The 16,314-nt window shown below is 41.2% G+C and overlaps 3 protein-coding genes across 15 annotated transcripts in view; all 3 read right to left on the bottom strand.

The window, feature by feature from the left end:
• plppr2b (phospholipid phosphatase related 2b) overlaps window positions 1-16,314 on the bottom strand; it is a 177,060-nt gene that overhangs the window by 540 nt on the left and 160,206 nt on the right. The gene's annotated exons all lie outside the window — the stretch shown is intronic.
• rnf11a (ring finger protein 11a) lies at window positions 392-1,536 on the bottom strand. The gene is made up of 3 exons (XM_072463720.1): window positions 1,205-1,536; window positions 874-1,040; window positions 392-786 (listed from the first exon to the last, which is right to left on the bottom strand). Exons 1-3 carry the CDS (start codon window positions 1,301-1,303, stop codon window positions 615-617), a joined length of 438 nt encoding a protein of 145 aa, XP_072319821.1. The 5' UTR covers window positions 1,304-1,536; the 3' UTR covers window positions 392-614.
• nfixa (nuclear factor I/Xa) overlaps window positions 2,311-16,314 on the bottom strand; it is an 80,464-nt gene continuing 66,460 nt past the window's right edge. For 6 of the 13 annotated variants that reach the window (XM_072463160.1, XM_072463158.1, XM_072463159.1 and 3 more), the window contains 5 exons: window positions 12,821-12,949; window positions 10,719-10,888; window positions 10,009-10,156; window positions 8,343-8,431; window positions 2,311-6,357 (listed from right to left, as the gene is read on the bottom strand). In XM_072463160.1, coding sequence (XP_072319261.1) covers window positions 6,343-6,357; window positions 8,343-8,431; window positions 10,009-10,156; window positions 10,719-10,888; window positions 12,821-12,949 — 551 coding nt within the window. In that variant the 3' untranslated portion in view covers window positions 2,311-6,342. The remainder of the gene's footprint in view (window positions 6,358-8,342; window positions 8,432-10,008; window positions 10,157-10,718; window positions 10,889-12,820; window positions 12,950-16,314) is intronic. The other 7 variants (XM_072463165.1, XM_072463170.1, XM_072463167.1 and 4 more) reach the window with 5 other exon arrangements.

Raw genomic sequence — 16,314 nt, 5'->3', positions numbered from 1 at the left:
GGTACATTTACATGGGCAGTAAATACCACATAACTATAATAATCTGAACATTTAGATTAGATCTGAAAGCATGAGTTTTTTTTTGGTGTTGATCCAGTTACAAGTCAAAATGAGTTTCCTCTTAGGGTTGCTGGGCCCTGAGAGATAGAGTGAGGAGCTCAGGCACACGAGAGGAGCTCAAAGTAGAGCCGCTGCTCCTCCATGTAAAGCCAGCTGAAGTGGCTTGGGCATCTGTCCTGGACGCCTCGCTTCACTCAACCCTATTTCACAGTCGTTATGCTTGTCCTAGTAATGAGGTCTGCAGTAATCACCAACAACAATTACTTTCCTATTCTATAATGCATCATGGTTTGTAAAGAACACACTCTCAATTCACCAGAATACACAGAAAAACATAATAAAAATACCTTTAATTTTGTCACATTATAATTTTGCTACCTAAACAAATGTTTATGCATCATGTGGCACATTGCACATCATAAAAGGCAAAACGGTTAAATTTCTTGTTTCAAATGCAGACTGGGCCGTTATTCATACTCTTCGTTACCTGGGCTACAGCTGCTAGAACAGCCAAGTCAGTAAGGTGCTTTGTAAACGCAGTCACACGTGAGGTGTTAGTTGGTTTCATAAGATAACAACAGAGCAGCATCCACTGGCTCCATGCAGGAGGGACAGATGAAGGAGCGCATCAGCCAAGCGTCAATGCAATCCACGTGATAAATGTGCAGACAGGGCAAGAATCGGATTGGGTCGCCATACTCAAAATCCAGCATACAGATTACACACCTAGGGAATAAAAACACACAATTAAGGGCTTGACTTTGAACATCAGCTTTTGACACAGACAGGTGGTTTGAGGATATGGGGCATTACTCTTTGACTTTCTTGTCGGACGGGTCAGATCCAGGGTCGAAGATGCCTTTGGGCAGGTGTTGGATGAGCCCGATGCGCTGGGCGATGCGGATCTGCTCCTCCTCGGTCAGCTGACTCGCCAGACGACTCTGCCCCGGTCTGGGATGATACACGGGCTGCGGACGCTCCTAAGACACAGTTTGGGACACGGCACACTCACAATCGCGTCACACATCGCGGATAATGTTCATTTGTACTGTATTTCCACTAGTTCCTTGCGTGACCGCACTACACGCTCCGGTCAAACAACAGCGCGGGGCAGAGAAGTTGGCTCCGTGACTGACACACACACCTGGTATGGCGGCGGCGGCTCCCCGGGCAGACTGCCGCCCTCAGACTCGTTCAGCAGAGACACGTCGTCTGCTCCTGGAGGAAAAAGACAGTTCCCCATTGAAATACCACCACCATGAGAGTCCGAATGGCCACCAAAAAAGAAAAAAAAATCGTCAAAAAGTCGCCCCGGCTATCGCAAAGACCCAAATGCGTGTTGTTTTTAGCTCGTGTGTTTGGCCATTACGCGATCGTCGATCTGCGGACGACAGAAAATGCATATAAGTGGCTGTATCGTGATAAAAGTAGTGCAAAAAAAGGCAAGCAGGTGACAGGGCTGCAATGACAAACCGCGGCTGGTTCTCACTGTTTACTAAATGTAGACCGGATGTGTCGTCATCGTTGTTCGGTTGTTCTCGGCACGTACTCGTGTTTGTTTTACTATTAATACAGAAACTCAAACTTTTTATGATACGATTTATGGCCTCATAATAAATACACACAGGGGGGAACTGATCTGTAATAAAAGTATTTGCCCAGCCTGTTCACGGGTCACGTGGGCTCTTCGACCGTTTTGATGCCCCACCCCCAAAATAAAGGTTGGAAGAAGAGTATGAAGGTTATTTTGCTTTTATGATGATTTTTTTTTTGTCATAATTTTTTTTAAATCTATTAAAAATATTCATTGTATACAAATACAAGTACATATTTTTTTAATTTGATGTAAAAAAAAATGCGATGTCAGAAAAAAAATCGTAATAAAAACACTAAATGCTTGAACGTTTTTAATTGTAAGTGTACTATTGACTTAAGTCTGACATAGTTTATTCCATTTTAATATTTGGATGTAATAATAATATAATTCTAATTCTAGCTGTCATTAAAATAAGTATTTTCATTTGTGTTTTATATTCTGTTTCGTTGAGATATTGATTACATTTATAAAAATAAAAATAAGTTCTTGTTAATAGTTGACTATTTGCAATTTTGTTAATTTAACCGTTGCAGACCGTTGTTGTCCTAATTTGACATAATTCTAAAACCAATTAATTATATGTGTATTAAAACACTTTGATTCTCCAGAAACCATCTTCCTTACCAGTGAATAAAACACTCGACACATTGTGGTACAGTCAAGAACATCCTTTTATTCAATCAGGTGCTGCTCTTTTCAAACTGTATTTTTCTTCTTATGGAAAAGAAACTGTAATTAACACATGCATTTCACTTAGAGCTCTGGGGGTGTTCTCACACAAAAAAAGTGCACTGAGGGCATTGATAGTAGGTGCAGAGGTGGGAGTCAGGGGCCACAGGAGCTGCTTTTCACTAATTGCCATAAAATAAAACAAAAATAAACAACAAAAAGACACAAAGCAGTCCAGCATGAGGCAAAATGGGGGCTTCCCTGTATTCTCACATGTTAAGATCAGGTTCAGCTTTATCTTTTGTAAATGGCTAATACTGCTAACCTACCATTTGACATAATACTTTTCTCGACAACATTCTTTCATTAGCATGTGGGATGTGTCCGAGAAGTGCAGACCCTTCCTTCGACCTCATGTTAGATGCATCTGGTTATAAGGTGCTTAGGCTATAGCTTAAATTTACAGTCCTAGGGTTCCTAAAAGGGAGCCTCAATGACAATATACCCTGAAAATATTAAAAAAATAATAAAAAAAAATCTGAATTTAAAAAACACAACAAAAGGGGGAATAAAACCAAGCAAAAATAAATACAAGGAATTTAAAAGCGCATTATTGTCTATTAACTATAAAGCAGCCTCCCACAGATTATTCAGCACACACAACTCCACAACCCCCCTGAATCCCTGCTTACAGCTCTCCTCCCACTCTGGGACACCCCCAAAAAGCCCGTCAGCGTAATTTGTTCACTTACATTAGCTGTTGAATGGAGAAGCTGAAGAGATGGGTATGGTAATACAACGTGAAGCATAGACAAGAATAACATGTGAGCTAACTGCATTCTGCTCAGACAAAAGTTTGTCGGCAATATTTTTATACCCTCCTCAACAGCCTAGAGGGTGGACTAGATGGACAGTGAAGGATAGTGTGTGTGTGTGTTTATGTGCGAGAAAGATGCCGAGCAACAGAGACACAGTTACAGACTACTCCAGTGTCTACAGAGAAACAGACAATGGAGACAGAGGGCAAGAAAAGGAGCTGAACAAGAACTTTTTTTTTTTTTTACTTCAAACATTTCCCCCATTATTTATCAATAAAAAGTAAAGAACTAATTCACACCATTTCCTTTTTGTACTATATATATATATACTGTATATATATACGGCTTTGAAAAGGAAGAGAGGCTAATGGGATAAAATGGAAAGTGTTTTTTACAAGGCATTAGGGAAAAGTTGCCCTCAGTTGCTTAAATGGTGCAGATTCTATTCCTCGATGCAGCACTCGGGGATAACCTGCTACCTTGAGCCATTTTAAGAAGGGCAATCTGGATTACAAAATGGGAGTCTGTGAACAAAAGGCACTTTTAAGGGACAACCTTTAACTGCTGGGAATCTATACACTACAGCACAAGCACTAAGAGTCATTTACAGAGAGGGAGTGGAACAGGGGAGAGGCTCGCTTGCAGTCTGCTTCATCGAATGGTCAGATTTTTAGCTTCTGCAACACACAACATGCATGTCTCTTCACAATCTGCAAACATTAAATTTACTAAGCAAGTTCTGAAAATTGTATACCACCTCTACAAAAAGGAAATGACAGAAAGATGTTTGAAGTCCTTAACTGCTGGTCACTTTCAGGCAGTGTGAGGGTTCATAGAAAGGAGACATATAGGTTAATTTATTCTAAAGATTGAACCAAAATGCCTTTTGTTACAACCTTAAAGAATAGGAACCTCTCCCCCACTCGTACAACAGAAGAGTACACATAGAGAGGAGTATTAATGCTGTTTCCTACTGTAAATTGTCTGTTTTGTTCATTACCTTTCATTTACAATAGTTCTGAAAGTACTTAATTGTCTAAGCACCAGTTTTATCTGATAAAATACAATTCTCTGTAGAAGTTGTGTAGATTTGTGTCCTTCAGCCCTCCCACATTTTATAAACAAATGATTACACATAAAACATTAAAAAAGACAAAGAAATAAAAACAAATACCCCAAGTTACAAAGATTTTTTCATGGCCCTCTAGTTTAGAGTCCTGGAGCTTATGGACTTGAAACAAATACATTTTTTTTTCTCTTTTCATTTAGCTTTCTTAAAAACCTCTAACAGACAAACACAATGATCTACCCAATGCATTGCACGTGGCTCAATCAACACATTTTCAATAATAATACTTTCCATCAAAAAGACATTTTTCTTCAAACCTACAGGGGATTTAGACAGTTTTGTCTAAGGAATAGGATGCTGCACAAGAGGGTAATGGCAGTGACTTTTGATCATGTTGGTAACAGTTATGTGGTATTTGAATGTTGGGGAAAGTGGATTTTCAGAAACTAACTGGACTGCCAGCAGGTACTGCACGTAAACAGGAGCATACTTCATGAACGTATATGATCTGTGTGTCTTTACAATGGTTTTGCCAATTGTCTCCATGAGAAAGAAATAATTTACTTTTAAAATGTTATCAGCCTTAATTTTAGAGGCCGAGACAAGTCTCTTTACCATGTCCCTGCAAACAAAAACAAAATTAAATAAAATGGAAAAAAATGAAAAACCATTAACAAAGGCAGTTTTGAGAACCAAATATGATATAAAGGCTTCCCTTAATTTGCAATTGTCCAGTGGTAGATTTTGTCTGTGAACCAATCCAAATTGTCCATTACCTTTTTGTGGGCAGAAGACAGTATTAAAGACTGAAGCAACGTGAATTATGTTATTGATCAGCTGTTTTTGAGCTGTTATCAAAGCAAAACATTAGATATTTTACGGTCCGTGTGCTTGAATGAATCTTTTGCCTGTACCTTGAGTATTCGAAATATAACTAATAAAATAAAATGAACATGCAAGCAAGGGTTTGAGAGTAAGACTAAAAGCAGTCTACCCTTGACCCTCCAGGAAAAAAGAAAAATCTAAATATATGAAGCTGTTGTGAGTATTATGTAAATGGGTCTATGATACTAGGTGCGTTCGGGATAAGCAAGACCTGCGCAGATCCAATGTCGATCAACGAAGGAGTTTACGATTTAACCCCATGGATCTGCACGAGGCTGTTGGGCACTTTTTCACTCTCATTGGCTCAACTTAACACAAACGCGCCTTCTGTTGCTTCTTATAACTGTGAGAATCCTGCTAATACTGTATGTGGAAGCAAAGCCCAGATATCAGCAGAGCCACAGACCTGAGGCCAACTCTAAACCACTTCCTTACTCATGTGACCTTAATGTGCAATACATTTCATCCCTAATTTAAAATAATAGTGCATAGTGAGGGGACGAAACTGCATGTGTAGAGTTAGTGTTATGACTGATGTGTGTTCAATCTCCCATAATGCCTCACTTCTTTCACAAAAACAAAACAAAGAACATCCTTTTATTTTTGACAGGTAAACAATGACTAGCCCCTTAGTGCATATAAATCACACCATTTTATGGTGTGACTGTAATTGGCCAAATATGAACTGAAAGAGGCAGAAGGCCAAGCAGTGGAGTCAGTCTGTGGCTGTGCAGATGTTGTGCAGCAGGTGGTGCTGAAATGGCAATTAAAAGGGATATTGACTTGGGAAAAATGCATCATTACAGATGAAAAGCAAATCTGATCATTTTCAAATTTTGTATACTTAGATCTCTCAGCCAATGCATGGAGTTTCATTATGGATACAACATCAAAATACAAATGATAAAAAATACATCTTGGTCATCGATAATTTGCCCAACTTGGTTTTGATACTTAGTGTTTGAGAGACAGTTCCTCGTCTTCCTCTTCCTTCGTCTTGTGTAATGAGCCTGTACACTCAGATGCTTCCGACATAGGGGATGAGTGCTCTGTTTCAGATCGTGCAGATATGGGCATCCTTTTGTGGGTGGTGGTTTCTTCAGGTTGTGCAGTATATTTTCAATGGTGAGGGTGAGGGGAAAAAACTACTTTTTATTGTTTACAGTCTGTTTTTAGCTGTGATTTTTGTTATCCAATTTTCTTGAAATATTCTCTATATAAGCTGTGTTTTCAGTGATGCCTTGTCAGAGGAACCAGGACTGTAGAAGAAAAAGAAAAAACATTAGAATTAGTAACATCAATATAATATATAAACCTCCACTAGATGGCCACATACACCATGTTTCAGAGTGTCGCTTTGTCAGGTTTACCTCTTACAGTCGGATTCACTGACACATAACTTATTTCAAAACCACACATAGAAAGTGACTGTTTGCTCGGGAGGAAGACATTTTCTATGTACCAAACCACGGACCCTAATTCCGCTGTCAAGCTGTGCCAGTTTGTATGTAAGGTGATCGTTCTAATAAGTCTGTACTCTGTAAGAGGTCTCAGGCTACACTGTGGAGCTATTGAGAAAGGCTACTTCCAGGATCTCATTTCTCAGTGATAAGAGGCAGAGAGGAGTTGTTGGCATGGACCCAGATGGTTTTTGGCTGCTGCATGCTGACATTCCACAGGCCATGGCTGAGGGAATGCAGCACATCACCACTTTTAACAGTCCCACACTCGAGTCGATCCTCCTTCTTAGCCATAATTCCTCTCTCAGATAACTGCTCCTCTTGGTTTGACTGTTCTAAACCCAGCTCTCTTCTTTCCACTATCTTACTCTTGACACTTTCAATGTAATCCTTGGCAGTGGAAAGTGACCCCCCCCACACATACACACACAAACTTGCTTCAAGTCCAAGTTCAACTGCCTCTGACATCATGTCTGGTTACCCACAGCAACCAGACAGCCTGGACACGACTGTGGAGTGCAGCAAGCTTAGACCAATTCTCTCTTTTCTCTCTCTTTCCATCTTGTGCGCTATACTCTTGACTGTCTCCATGGGTTTACCTGCAGAGACGACATCTCACCAGCAGAGAGCTCCTCAGTCCAGCTTTCACATGCTTATTCTCTGCAAACTCTCTTTCACTTTGGCCAGCCAGCCACTAGGTCTGCCTTGGCCTGAACTCTCCACATGCCAGAGCACAGCAGGATGAGCCTTGGTTACTGACCTACTGGGCTCATTTACCTGTTCATACACATGCTTATAAAAGTTCAGCAGTTAACATCCAAACTCAGTATTTTATGATTTGCTTGTTTTGAAACGTTCGGCAAGGGGTACGTGTGCGCATGTCGGCTTTTGATCGTGTTTGGATATTTTCAGTGCCAGGGCCACATCTGTGGTGAGTGCTGCAGGTGGGAGCCCAAAAATACTAGATGGAGCAGCGGGACTAATGCCTGAGAGAGGCAGTGGAGAGCGAAGGGGGGCTCTACTGAGGAGGAATGCAGATTGTTTCCATGTGTGGGGAGGACAGGAGAGCTGAGTTGGCTTCAGGCAGGTGCGGTTAGCCCCTAATGAGAAAAGTTGTGTTGGTGATGGAGAAGGCCCAAGATGTGATGTTGCAGTCCAGTGGTAAAGTGCAGTCAAAGCTGTAACCACAATGTAGTGAGCCGCTGGCTTCACAGGCAGAACAGATACACACTGTGGGGCCTTGAAGATAAATCAGCAGTGCTGCCGCTAAAAAACTGGTAACATTAACATTCACTTTGAGAAACTGCTGAAGAACAGACACTGTAAACCAATACTGAAACTAACAGCCACAATACATTGGCAACACCACTGCAGTGAAGAACATGTATAAATACATTTGAACATTATTTTATTATAACAATGTAATTAAGTTATTTTAAAGAAGATTGTTTTTGGATTGTTTGGAAATAATGTAAATATTCAAATCAAACACTTTCTTCACAACTCTTTTTGCTAAATGATGTAAGCAACAGTTTTTGGATTGGATTGTTGGAGAATTGGTTATTGGTTTTGATCAGAATTGGAAAAGGTTTATTGCCATAAAGAGGAATCACTATAGTGTTGCCACTGTATCACAACATGCTTGTCCCTTTGAACATACTGTGTGTATGTATATGGATGTGTTGTGCAGTGGCAGATGAAAAATTGGGAATAAAAGACAAAAAATGGCAGGCGGGAAAGATGGATGGTGGGTGTTACTTAAATGTGGGTGCTTGGCGGGGTACCTGAGTCTGCTGGGGGATATTCAGAAAGTTGTCCCGTGTTCCGATGCCGACAAACCGGTTGGGAGCTGTGGACCCTGGCGTGGAGTATGCTACAAACAAAGAGAGAAGTGTGTACATGCTTTTACACACACGGAAACACACTGAGCTCAGAGCTGAGCCAGGTTTTCTTGGTTTGACTTGGCTTAACATTAGATCAAGTCCGTCAAAGTGAGGGGTACTGAAGCCCCATTAATAATTTGCTCAGGATTATGAGCAGCCTTGGAAGAGTATTGATTTTTCTTTACCATTTACTGATTCTTATGTGAAGGGGGTAAATAAAACTCTTCCCAAAAGAAGAACATGTTAGCTTTACAGTGTGAACATTTAGCAATGCCACAGGATCAAATTTAGGGCAGTTGTGCAATCTGGACTCCAACATAGCGGCTGAGAATAGTGATGTTTGGTATGGTATGTTTGACAAGAACAAACAAAAAAATATGTTTTGTCATAGTAATACATACACATGTCTATATTCATGTCTCTGTGTGCTTGAAAAAACAAAACCAAAAACATGATTTATGATGAAAAGTGGTGGTAACAGCCATAGCCACAAAGAAACCGGTAGTAAGCAGCATATATCTTTAAAGATTGTCAAATAAATTGATAGAAAGTGATCAGATATCAATCTGATAATATTGGAAGAGGGAGAGGTGGAAAGCTTGACAGAACAGGAAGAGCAGAAAAAGTGCAAAACCAAAAAAGGAAAAGGTTGACCCGGTGGCTCCGTCCAATGCCCCGCGGCGGTGTGCCTCTCCCATGACCCGACTCTTGCACTGCACCTGTCTGGGTGGAACCAAGATCTGACCAATCCTTACGTCACCCCTCTCTCACTCCCACAGCACAGAATACTAATATCTTGGACTGATTTCTTTAAACTATGACAATATTTGACTTGCACAGTAAATATGTTTTTGTTGTTAATATTTAATTGTTATGAGACTTGTGTGATATTGACAAGGGAATTTGATAAAGTGGAGCAAGAATTTTTTGGAGTCCACGCCAACTGCCCTAATTTTGTTCCTTTGAAAAGAAAAAAACAAAAAAATAAAACAGAAATATAGGCAAGAAACAAAGAGGAAAAAACTACCGTACATACATCAAATAGGTTTGAAAATGGGAGAAAGACTGTATAGTCATAAACAGACATGCAAAGTCTGTTATAGAAAGATTTTCTGCTAAAGAGGCAACATGCTCAGGCCCTGCTGTGCTCCAATGGGAATGTCAAAACTCTATCAGGAAACCAAACACCAGAGAAGTGACAGAATGAAAAGTTGTAATATAGAGGTGGGTCTGATTAGTACAGATGTTTTGTACAAATATGAAGGAGAAAAGAGTGATAGTAGGAGAGGGAGAGAGAAAGAATGTGGATCTCTGGTTTGGCATAGGCGTGGTTTCTGGCTTGACTAAATCAACGTTTTTGTACAGCCTGTAGGTGGTAACAGTAAACAAATGTCAGATCTCAATACACTTCTCTAAAATGAACACATTTATGGGAAGTGTGTACTATTTTTCGGAGCTTTTATCTAGCTGCAAAGGTCCTACCCAGGGTTGAGAGAAGCGCCTCTAAAGTCTATGGGGAGCCTGGGGCAATCACAGGGGTTTGTGGAGGGGGAGTGGGGTGACTTACACGGAGATGCGGGTGAGCTGAGTCCACCATCAGTGTGCGTGCTGAGACTTTTAGAGTCGGGCATGGGGAGGGGCACAGGGCGCGCCACAGGGGGCGGCGGGGGCAGCAGGAAGGAGCCCGGCATTTTGCTCTGGCCGCCTCCATTAGGCTGCAGATGGATCATACATACATAGATGGTGAGCATGGCACCCCAAGATCATATACAGTGAGGAACCAACAGAGTCACATGCAAGAGCAGCAAATATATCCATATGTACAAAACATACAGAGGTAGGTGCCAAGCTTACAAAAACATTATTGAACAGTGTGTAGTGTTTCAAACATAGAGGTAATGGGAAAGATGATGGGATTTAGTTGTACATTGTATTAAAATAACTTGTGGGTATGGAACATGAACAAGGAAGGAGAGGATGGAAATCATTTGGGTTTTCAGTATAGGTTTACAGTGGTCTTACAGCTGTCATCTAAGTGTCCATGATATTTGTCAACTGTAAATGATATTGTTGAAAATGCAGCAGTGCCAACATGGCAGCTCTTTATTAACCTTATTCAATGTATAGACCACTAATACTCATGTAGTCATTGCAACAATCAGTGCTTCAAACAGAAATGTATCCGCAGATGACATAAGCTTATGCATTCACAATGTTATACAGTTTATCAGAGCATTTGTTGGGTTGAAGTGGTGTGTAATAATTATTGGAGCTTACCTGAGCACCAGGCTGTCCTGGGCTGTCGGTGCAAACAAATTGCACAAACTCCTTGAGCGGGTCCTGGTGGTGGTGGTAGCGTATGGTGGGGTGGGTGAAGTACGGGCTGGACTGCTGGATGATAGAGGAGGAGGGGAAGTGCAGAGCTGAAGCAGAGGCACGGGGACTCCCTGATTGGACCAGGCAAGAAACAGAAATAATAAGGAGATTGCAATGCACTACTGTTGACTAACAGAACATATTTAAAACATTATTATTATAAAAATAAAACAAAATGTAAAAATGTACTTGCTAATCACAAGATAGATTAAACCATGGCTCATACTAACCAGGATTGTTGGGAGTTTTTGCCACACAAATATTTTACACTACTTATAATTAAATCAAGTAAAGATTTCTGTTAGACTGATTTACAGTACATACGTCTTGGCAATGCCACACAAGAAACACACAGACATTTCAACTGTTGTGTGAAAACGGTCTGCATCAGAATCCTGATGTAACTTAGCCCAGCAGAACCACAGACCATCACAAAAGCATCTCTACGTATGTCTGCCACTAAGATCTATGGGCCAAATACTGAATGGTCAAACTTTTCTTGTTTTTTTGCATGCGATGTCATGATTCTTGAGTGTTTTGTCTATGTTTGTTGTGAATGTGCTGTTGTCTTGTGCCGTCAAACTCGTACTTTGTATGTATGAGTGCACAAATGCTGCCCCAACGGTGCACTCTTCAGACAAGAAGATTCCGACAACAGTCATTTTGGCTGCTCTCCACACTGATCCAGAGCCAACAACAGACCATAAAATACTGTCGACTCTGAAACTTTAAACTCAAAAGACACAGTCTGGGTGAGACATGGTTTTCCTTACATCTCATGTCTCCTTCCATCTTTCTTTTCCCTCGCTTAGCTTCTTCCATTATCATCCAGTCTCTTTATCAAACCAAGGCCTCCGAGGTACAATTTATTTGGAGGGCAGCCATCTTAACCAAGAGAACGCTCGACCAGAGAGTAAAGGTACAAAAGTGCACACCCACACAATCTTAAACAATATCTCATTATACTCTCAATTCAAACATGCAGAGTTACAACAAACTATTGCAGACTAACAAAGAACCATTGGCTTTAACACCCCTTCAACTCAAAATCAACAAATATCAAATATATGTAATATACGGTATTAAAAGTATTCTAATGCATATTTCAATTGATTGTTTGTTTTGAACTCTCATTAGTGTATATGAAAGACTTCCACGATTAAACAAAGTGGCGAGATGAGGCACAAATCTGTCCTGGACATTACGTTAAATTCCATATATTTTGACACAGAGGGCAATGAGTCTGAATGACCTTTATGTAAAGTCTAGTTTGGCTCCAGACCAAATCAGCCCGTTGAGAGACAAATGGAATTAAAGGGAGACAGTCAAAGAGAGAGGGTACTTTATGGCTTTGAAAAGTGAGGCCAGTCCTGAGGGACACATTGACAAACTTAATATGTCTGAGACGCTGGGAATACCCCGACTGCAGATTGTGAGACAGTGATGAGTATCCTGGAGGCATATAAGTCTTTGGATGACAGTATATGCAAATATATATTAGGAGCTGTACTGAGTTTGACCACATCTTTAGTTTCCTTTTTAGATTAAATGTAAGATATTGAGCAATGTGTTTGATTCTGCTATATCAGCTAATGTGCAACTAAAATGTGTTTAAGACAAAACAACAAAAAGCATGAAATTGAATCAGTCACAAAGACATGATGCAGCAATGATATCATGCAATGGCAATATATTAACACTAACAGGCACAAAGATGGATGGAAAAAGCTGAAAGAGAGAGAGAGAAAAAATTGCCAAGCCATGATGATACTGAACACTGGACAGGTGAAGCTCTTCAGGTGTCCTCAGCAGGATTCCAGAACCACTGGTTTCAGCTCACTTGGTAGAAATACCAAGGCAATTTTATCAAGGTAATGGTTTGCAGTGTTTCTTTTTAAAAGGAACAATTTGAGATCATGTTTGACACTCCCTTTTCTTCTCTCTCTTTTTCAATGTCTATCCGAAGAGGCTTGGGATCGATGTGCGTCTGGGCAGGGTCTCACCTGGTCTCACTCCTGCCAGCACAGGCAGCGGGTGGTGTGTGAACGCCATGCGAGGTGACCTCGTCTGGGAAGTCAGGGCGTTGAAATCAAACTTCCCCGGCTTCTTAAGTGAACCGGGCGAGGACAATCCTGGCAAAAAAAATGGGATCAACAAAAAAGTGGAGGGAGAGGGAGGAAAAGAGAGAGGTGGTTTTAATTAACAAATTGTTTTTAAAAAAAAAATAAAGAAAAAAGGGGGGACTTGAACAAACATGATTTTTGATTGGACTTTTCTTGAGGTTGGTGGCAGACTCTGTTATTGGTTGTTGGCCATTAACTACTATTAACTTGTCTGAGACAATACCATGACTGTAAATAAACTTGTATGATAGCCTGACTACAATACCCTTCTCTGTGCCGCAGTATGTTTTGAATCTCATCTCAGTTTCTCTCTCTCTTTCAGGGGCCAACTCTGGGCCCTCTGTGTACAAGCACAGCCACCACACAGCCACAGTCAGCTACTTGTGGTCTGGTTTCAGCAAAAGGCTGTCGGGCTGGCTGCACAAGAAGAAGGCTTCATTCACAAATAGCACACTTTGTACAGTATGGACACGGCAGCTGCTGAGTGCGAAAGACAAGCAGACGGACAGAGAGAGGAGACAGAGGGAGAGAGGGAACGAGAGAGGCGAGAACAACGTGGGAGACATGAAAATATGCGAGCAGGCGAGGGAGCAAAGCAGAACCTGTGAAAAATGCAGCAGCGTCTTGTTTTTCAATGCGTTGCTTTGACGACTTGTATGAAATTGGGATGTCATAAGATGTTAAATATGGTTATTATCTCTCTCTCACTCTCACACGCTTGATGTCTGAGCACACTCAAAGCACATCCGCACATTTAATCACAGAAACAAAGCACTCACAACATGACATTTCACTAATAAAACAATCCACTTCTTCCTCCACCGAGATTGTCTTTAATCTTTCTATAAGTGAGCGAATTGATCACGTTTCCCTTGAAAACTTTTTAGATGGTTGTTTTGTAGTCTATTTCTGGCCCCCCCTCCACATCAAACAAGGCATTAAATACGATTGGTACTCAGTTCTCCAGCTGGAGATGTGTGAAAGTCTATGGGAGTGTGTGGGCGTGTAAAAAGCTTCCTTCTCTGTGTGAAAGAGTTAAGTCTCTAGCAGGTGGGAGTGAATATGTGTGAACCATTTATGTCTTTAGCAGACATATATTCCATTTTCCCCCCGACTGTAGCAAGAGTCTGGGGGCGTATTGTACTGTCAGACAGATTCCAAGCATGAAGACAACCTCGATCCCACTTGTGACACCAAGAGTTAGTGCTGATCGCTGACATCGTCACACCAGGCGTAAAGAGGGAATGAGATTGGAGTGCAGCGACTTTAAATGAGGATAGGGCTGGAGGGAAATGCTCAGATAGGGTCAGGACAGGGATTAGCTGCCAATTTACAAAAATATCATTTGTCAAAATATGCAAAAATAATGATGGTGGTTTTACTGCAGAAAATTCCTCAGCAATATGAATCTACAAGAGGTTTTGAATTGCCTGTTACTGATACTTTAGCTTTCTTGGGACTACAGTAAAATGAAAATAAATGGAACCAATGTGACACGATTGTTCCATTTTTTATGTGATGCAATCAATTCGAGTGCTCCAATCAGGAAACAATAAATATCACATTTGGACATCTGTTAGTGAATGTGTGCTGTAACTCTCACTAAGGGAATGTGTAAGACAATATCTGAGAGCACGAGAAAGGGCTGATAGGGGACTGTGTGTGTCTGTGTGTGTGTCTCTGTGTGTGTGTTTGTGCCACAACTGCACTGTTTCCTCTTCTGGCAAGCCTCCGTCTTTCACTGGCAACCAATCAAGCACTCCCTTGATGACCCTTCTGTCTCTTTGCACTAACAGGCCTACCACCAGATGCGCCTCTGAAGCAGAAGCTCACACACACAACTGAAGAAAGACAGTGGAGAGAGGTCTGAACAAGTGAGGTGAAGTCAGGGAATCCTCTTGCCTGAACTGATTGAAACCACATATGGAAGCGCAGCCATAAACCTCTATGGGCCTGTAACATTTAACTCAAAGCACTAAGCGTGTCTCTACACCACAAGTCCCCCACGTCTCAGGAAATTTCACAATCATTTGGAACTAATATGAAATCATGGGTCTTTTACTTGCCTCCACTAACCTCCCCCAGCCCTTCTGTAGCCCCTGTGGAGCAGATGTCTCCTGCATCCTGGTGGATCCCAAGGCTACTCACACACAGAAACACCATCTGGGACCATGCTTCAGCTGTGGACGTGTGTGTGGACTGTTTGTGTGATTCATATGTATGAATGCATCTTAATACTGTACACTAGTGTCTGTGTGTGCTCTGAGTGCACAGACTGGGTGCACCTGTGTAGAGTGTCTTTTGGTTGGTGTGGGCAAGTGTGGGTTGCCCACCTGGACAGGGAATTCCCTCATGAGCTTTGTCTGTGGCAGGTGGGATCCTTCAGAACATGCACACACAATACTAGAGTCACAAGTTCTCACATAGTCTGGCTCTTTAAAAGAATAAGAAGGGGACTTTCAAAGACTTATACATTTTAAAACATGCTGTTTAAAACTGAATCTCGTGTGAGGTTTTTGCTGTGGTGAAAGGAGAAAAAATTCAGTATCATCTGGACTCTTTTTCTAAAAACAGTCCAGATGATACAACAGATTTTTTTCTACAATGTACTAGTCACTAGTTACTTTTTACGCAATTTTAGTGGTGTTTTAAATTAGTATTTTAATCAAACTGTTTAAAGCTGAATTTATTTATTTATTTTTTAGCTCTGGAGAGGGTGCTGGTGACAGAGACATTAGGAAGATTACTTCTAGATAGCTAGAATGATGATAACAAGTACATGTTTAAAACATCTTTTCAAAAAGTACTCAAATGCGTACAAGTTCAAAACAGTGGGACTTTTATTCTAGAACACATTGTTAGGAAAGGTCATGGGCTGGGATTGAAAGGGTTTTAGACTAACATGGTTAACACATATCTCATATTGTCTTGTCAAATGTATCTAAATATACAAAGCCAGATCAAGTTTTCACCAAAACAAATGACGTCTACTCTAAAATAAAAGAAGACTCCTGGCGTGCCAGCGTGCATTGAGAGTGAGAAGACTGCTGTGAGGCTGTGGAGCTGTACCCAGATGAAGAGCCTCTGATGAGCAGCCTCTTAATTACATTTACAGCTAAGTGGAGCAGAAGACCACAGCAGAGATTACGCATCAAATAATGCTTCTTTCATTAGCCCTCACCCTGCAAGCACACATGAGCCTCCTACTTAGGCGTCTTCCCTCATTTACCTCCTACCATTTCCAACTGCCTGCCTTGCTTTCTGTATCTCTCCTCACTGACATGACTGGTACCTCCCTCGGGTCCTTCCCGCTGTACATGTTTTCAATTAGACAGAAGGGAGACAGGGGTGGGGGCCTGAACGGTAGAGGTAGG

This window comes from Eucyclogobius newberryi, unplaced genomic scaffold (genome assembly GCF_026437365.1).
Source record: "Eucyclogobius newberryi isolate DKJ021-1_F unplaced genomic scaffold, fEucNew1.0.hap1 SCAF_4, whole genome shotgun sequence".
Lineage (NCBI taxonomy): Eukaryota > Metazoa > Chordata > Actinopteri > Gobiiformes > Gobiidae > Eucyclogobius > Eucyclogobius newberryi.
The sequence above is the reverse complement of the archived record's forward strand: the minus strand, read 5'-3'. Positions and strand labels throughout refer to the sequence as shown.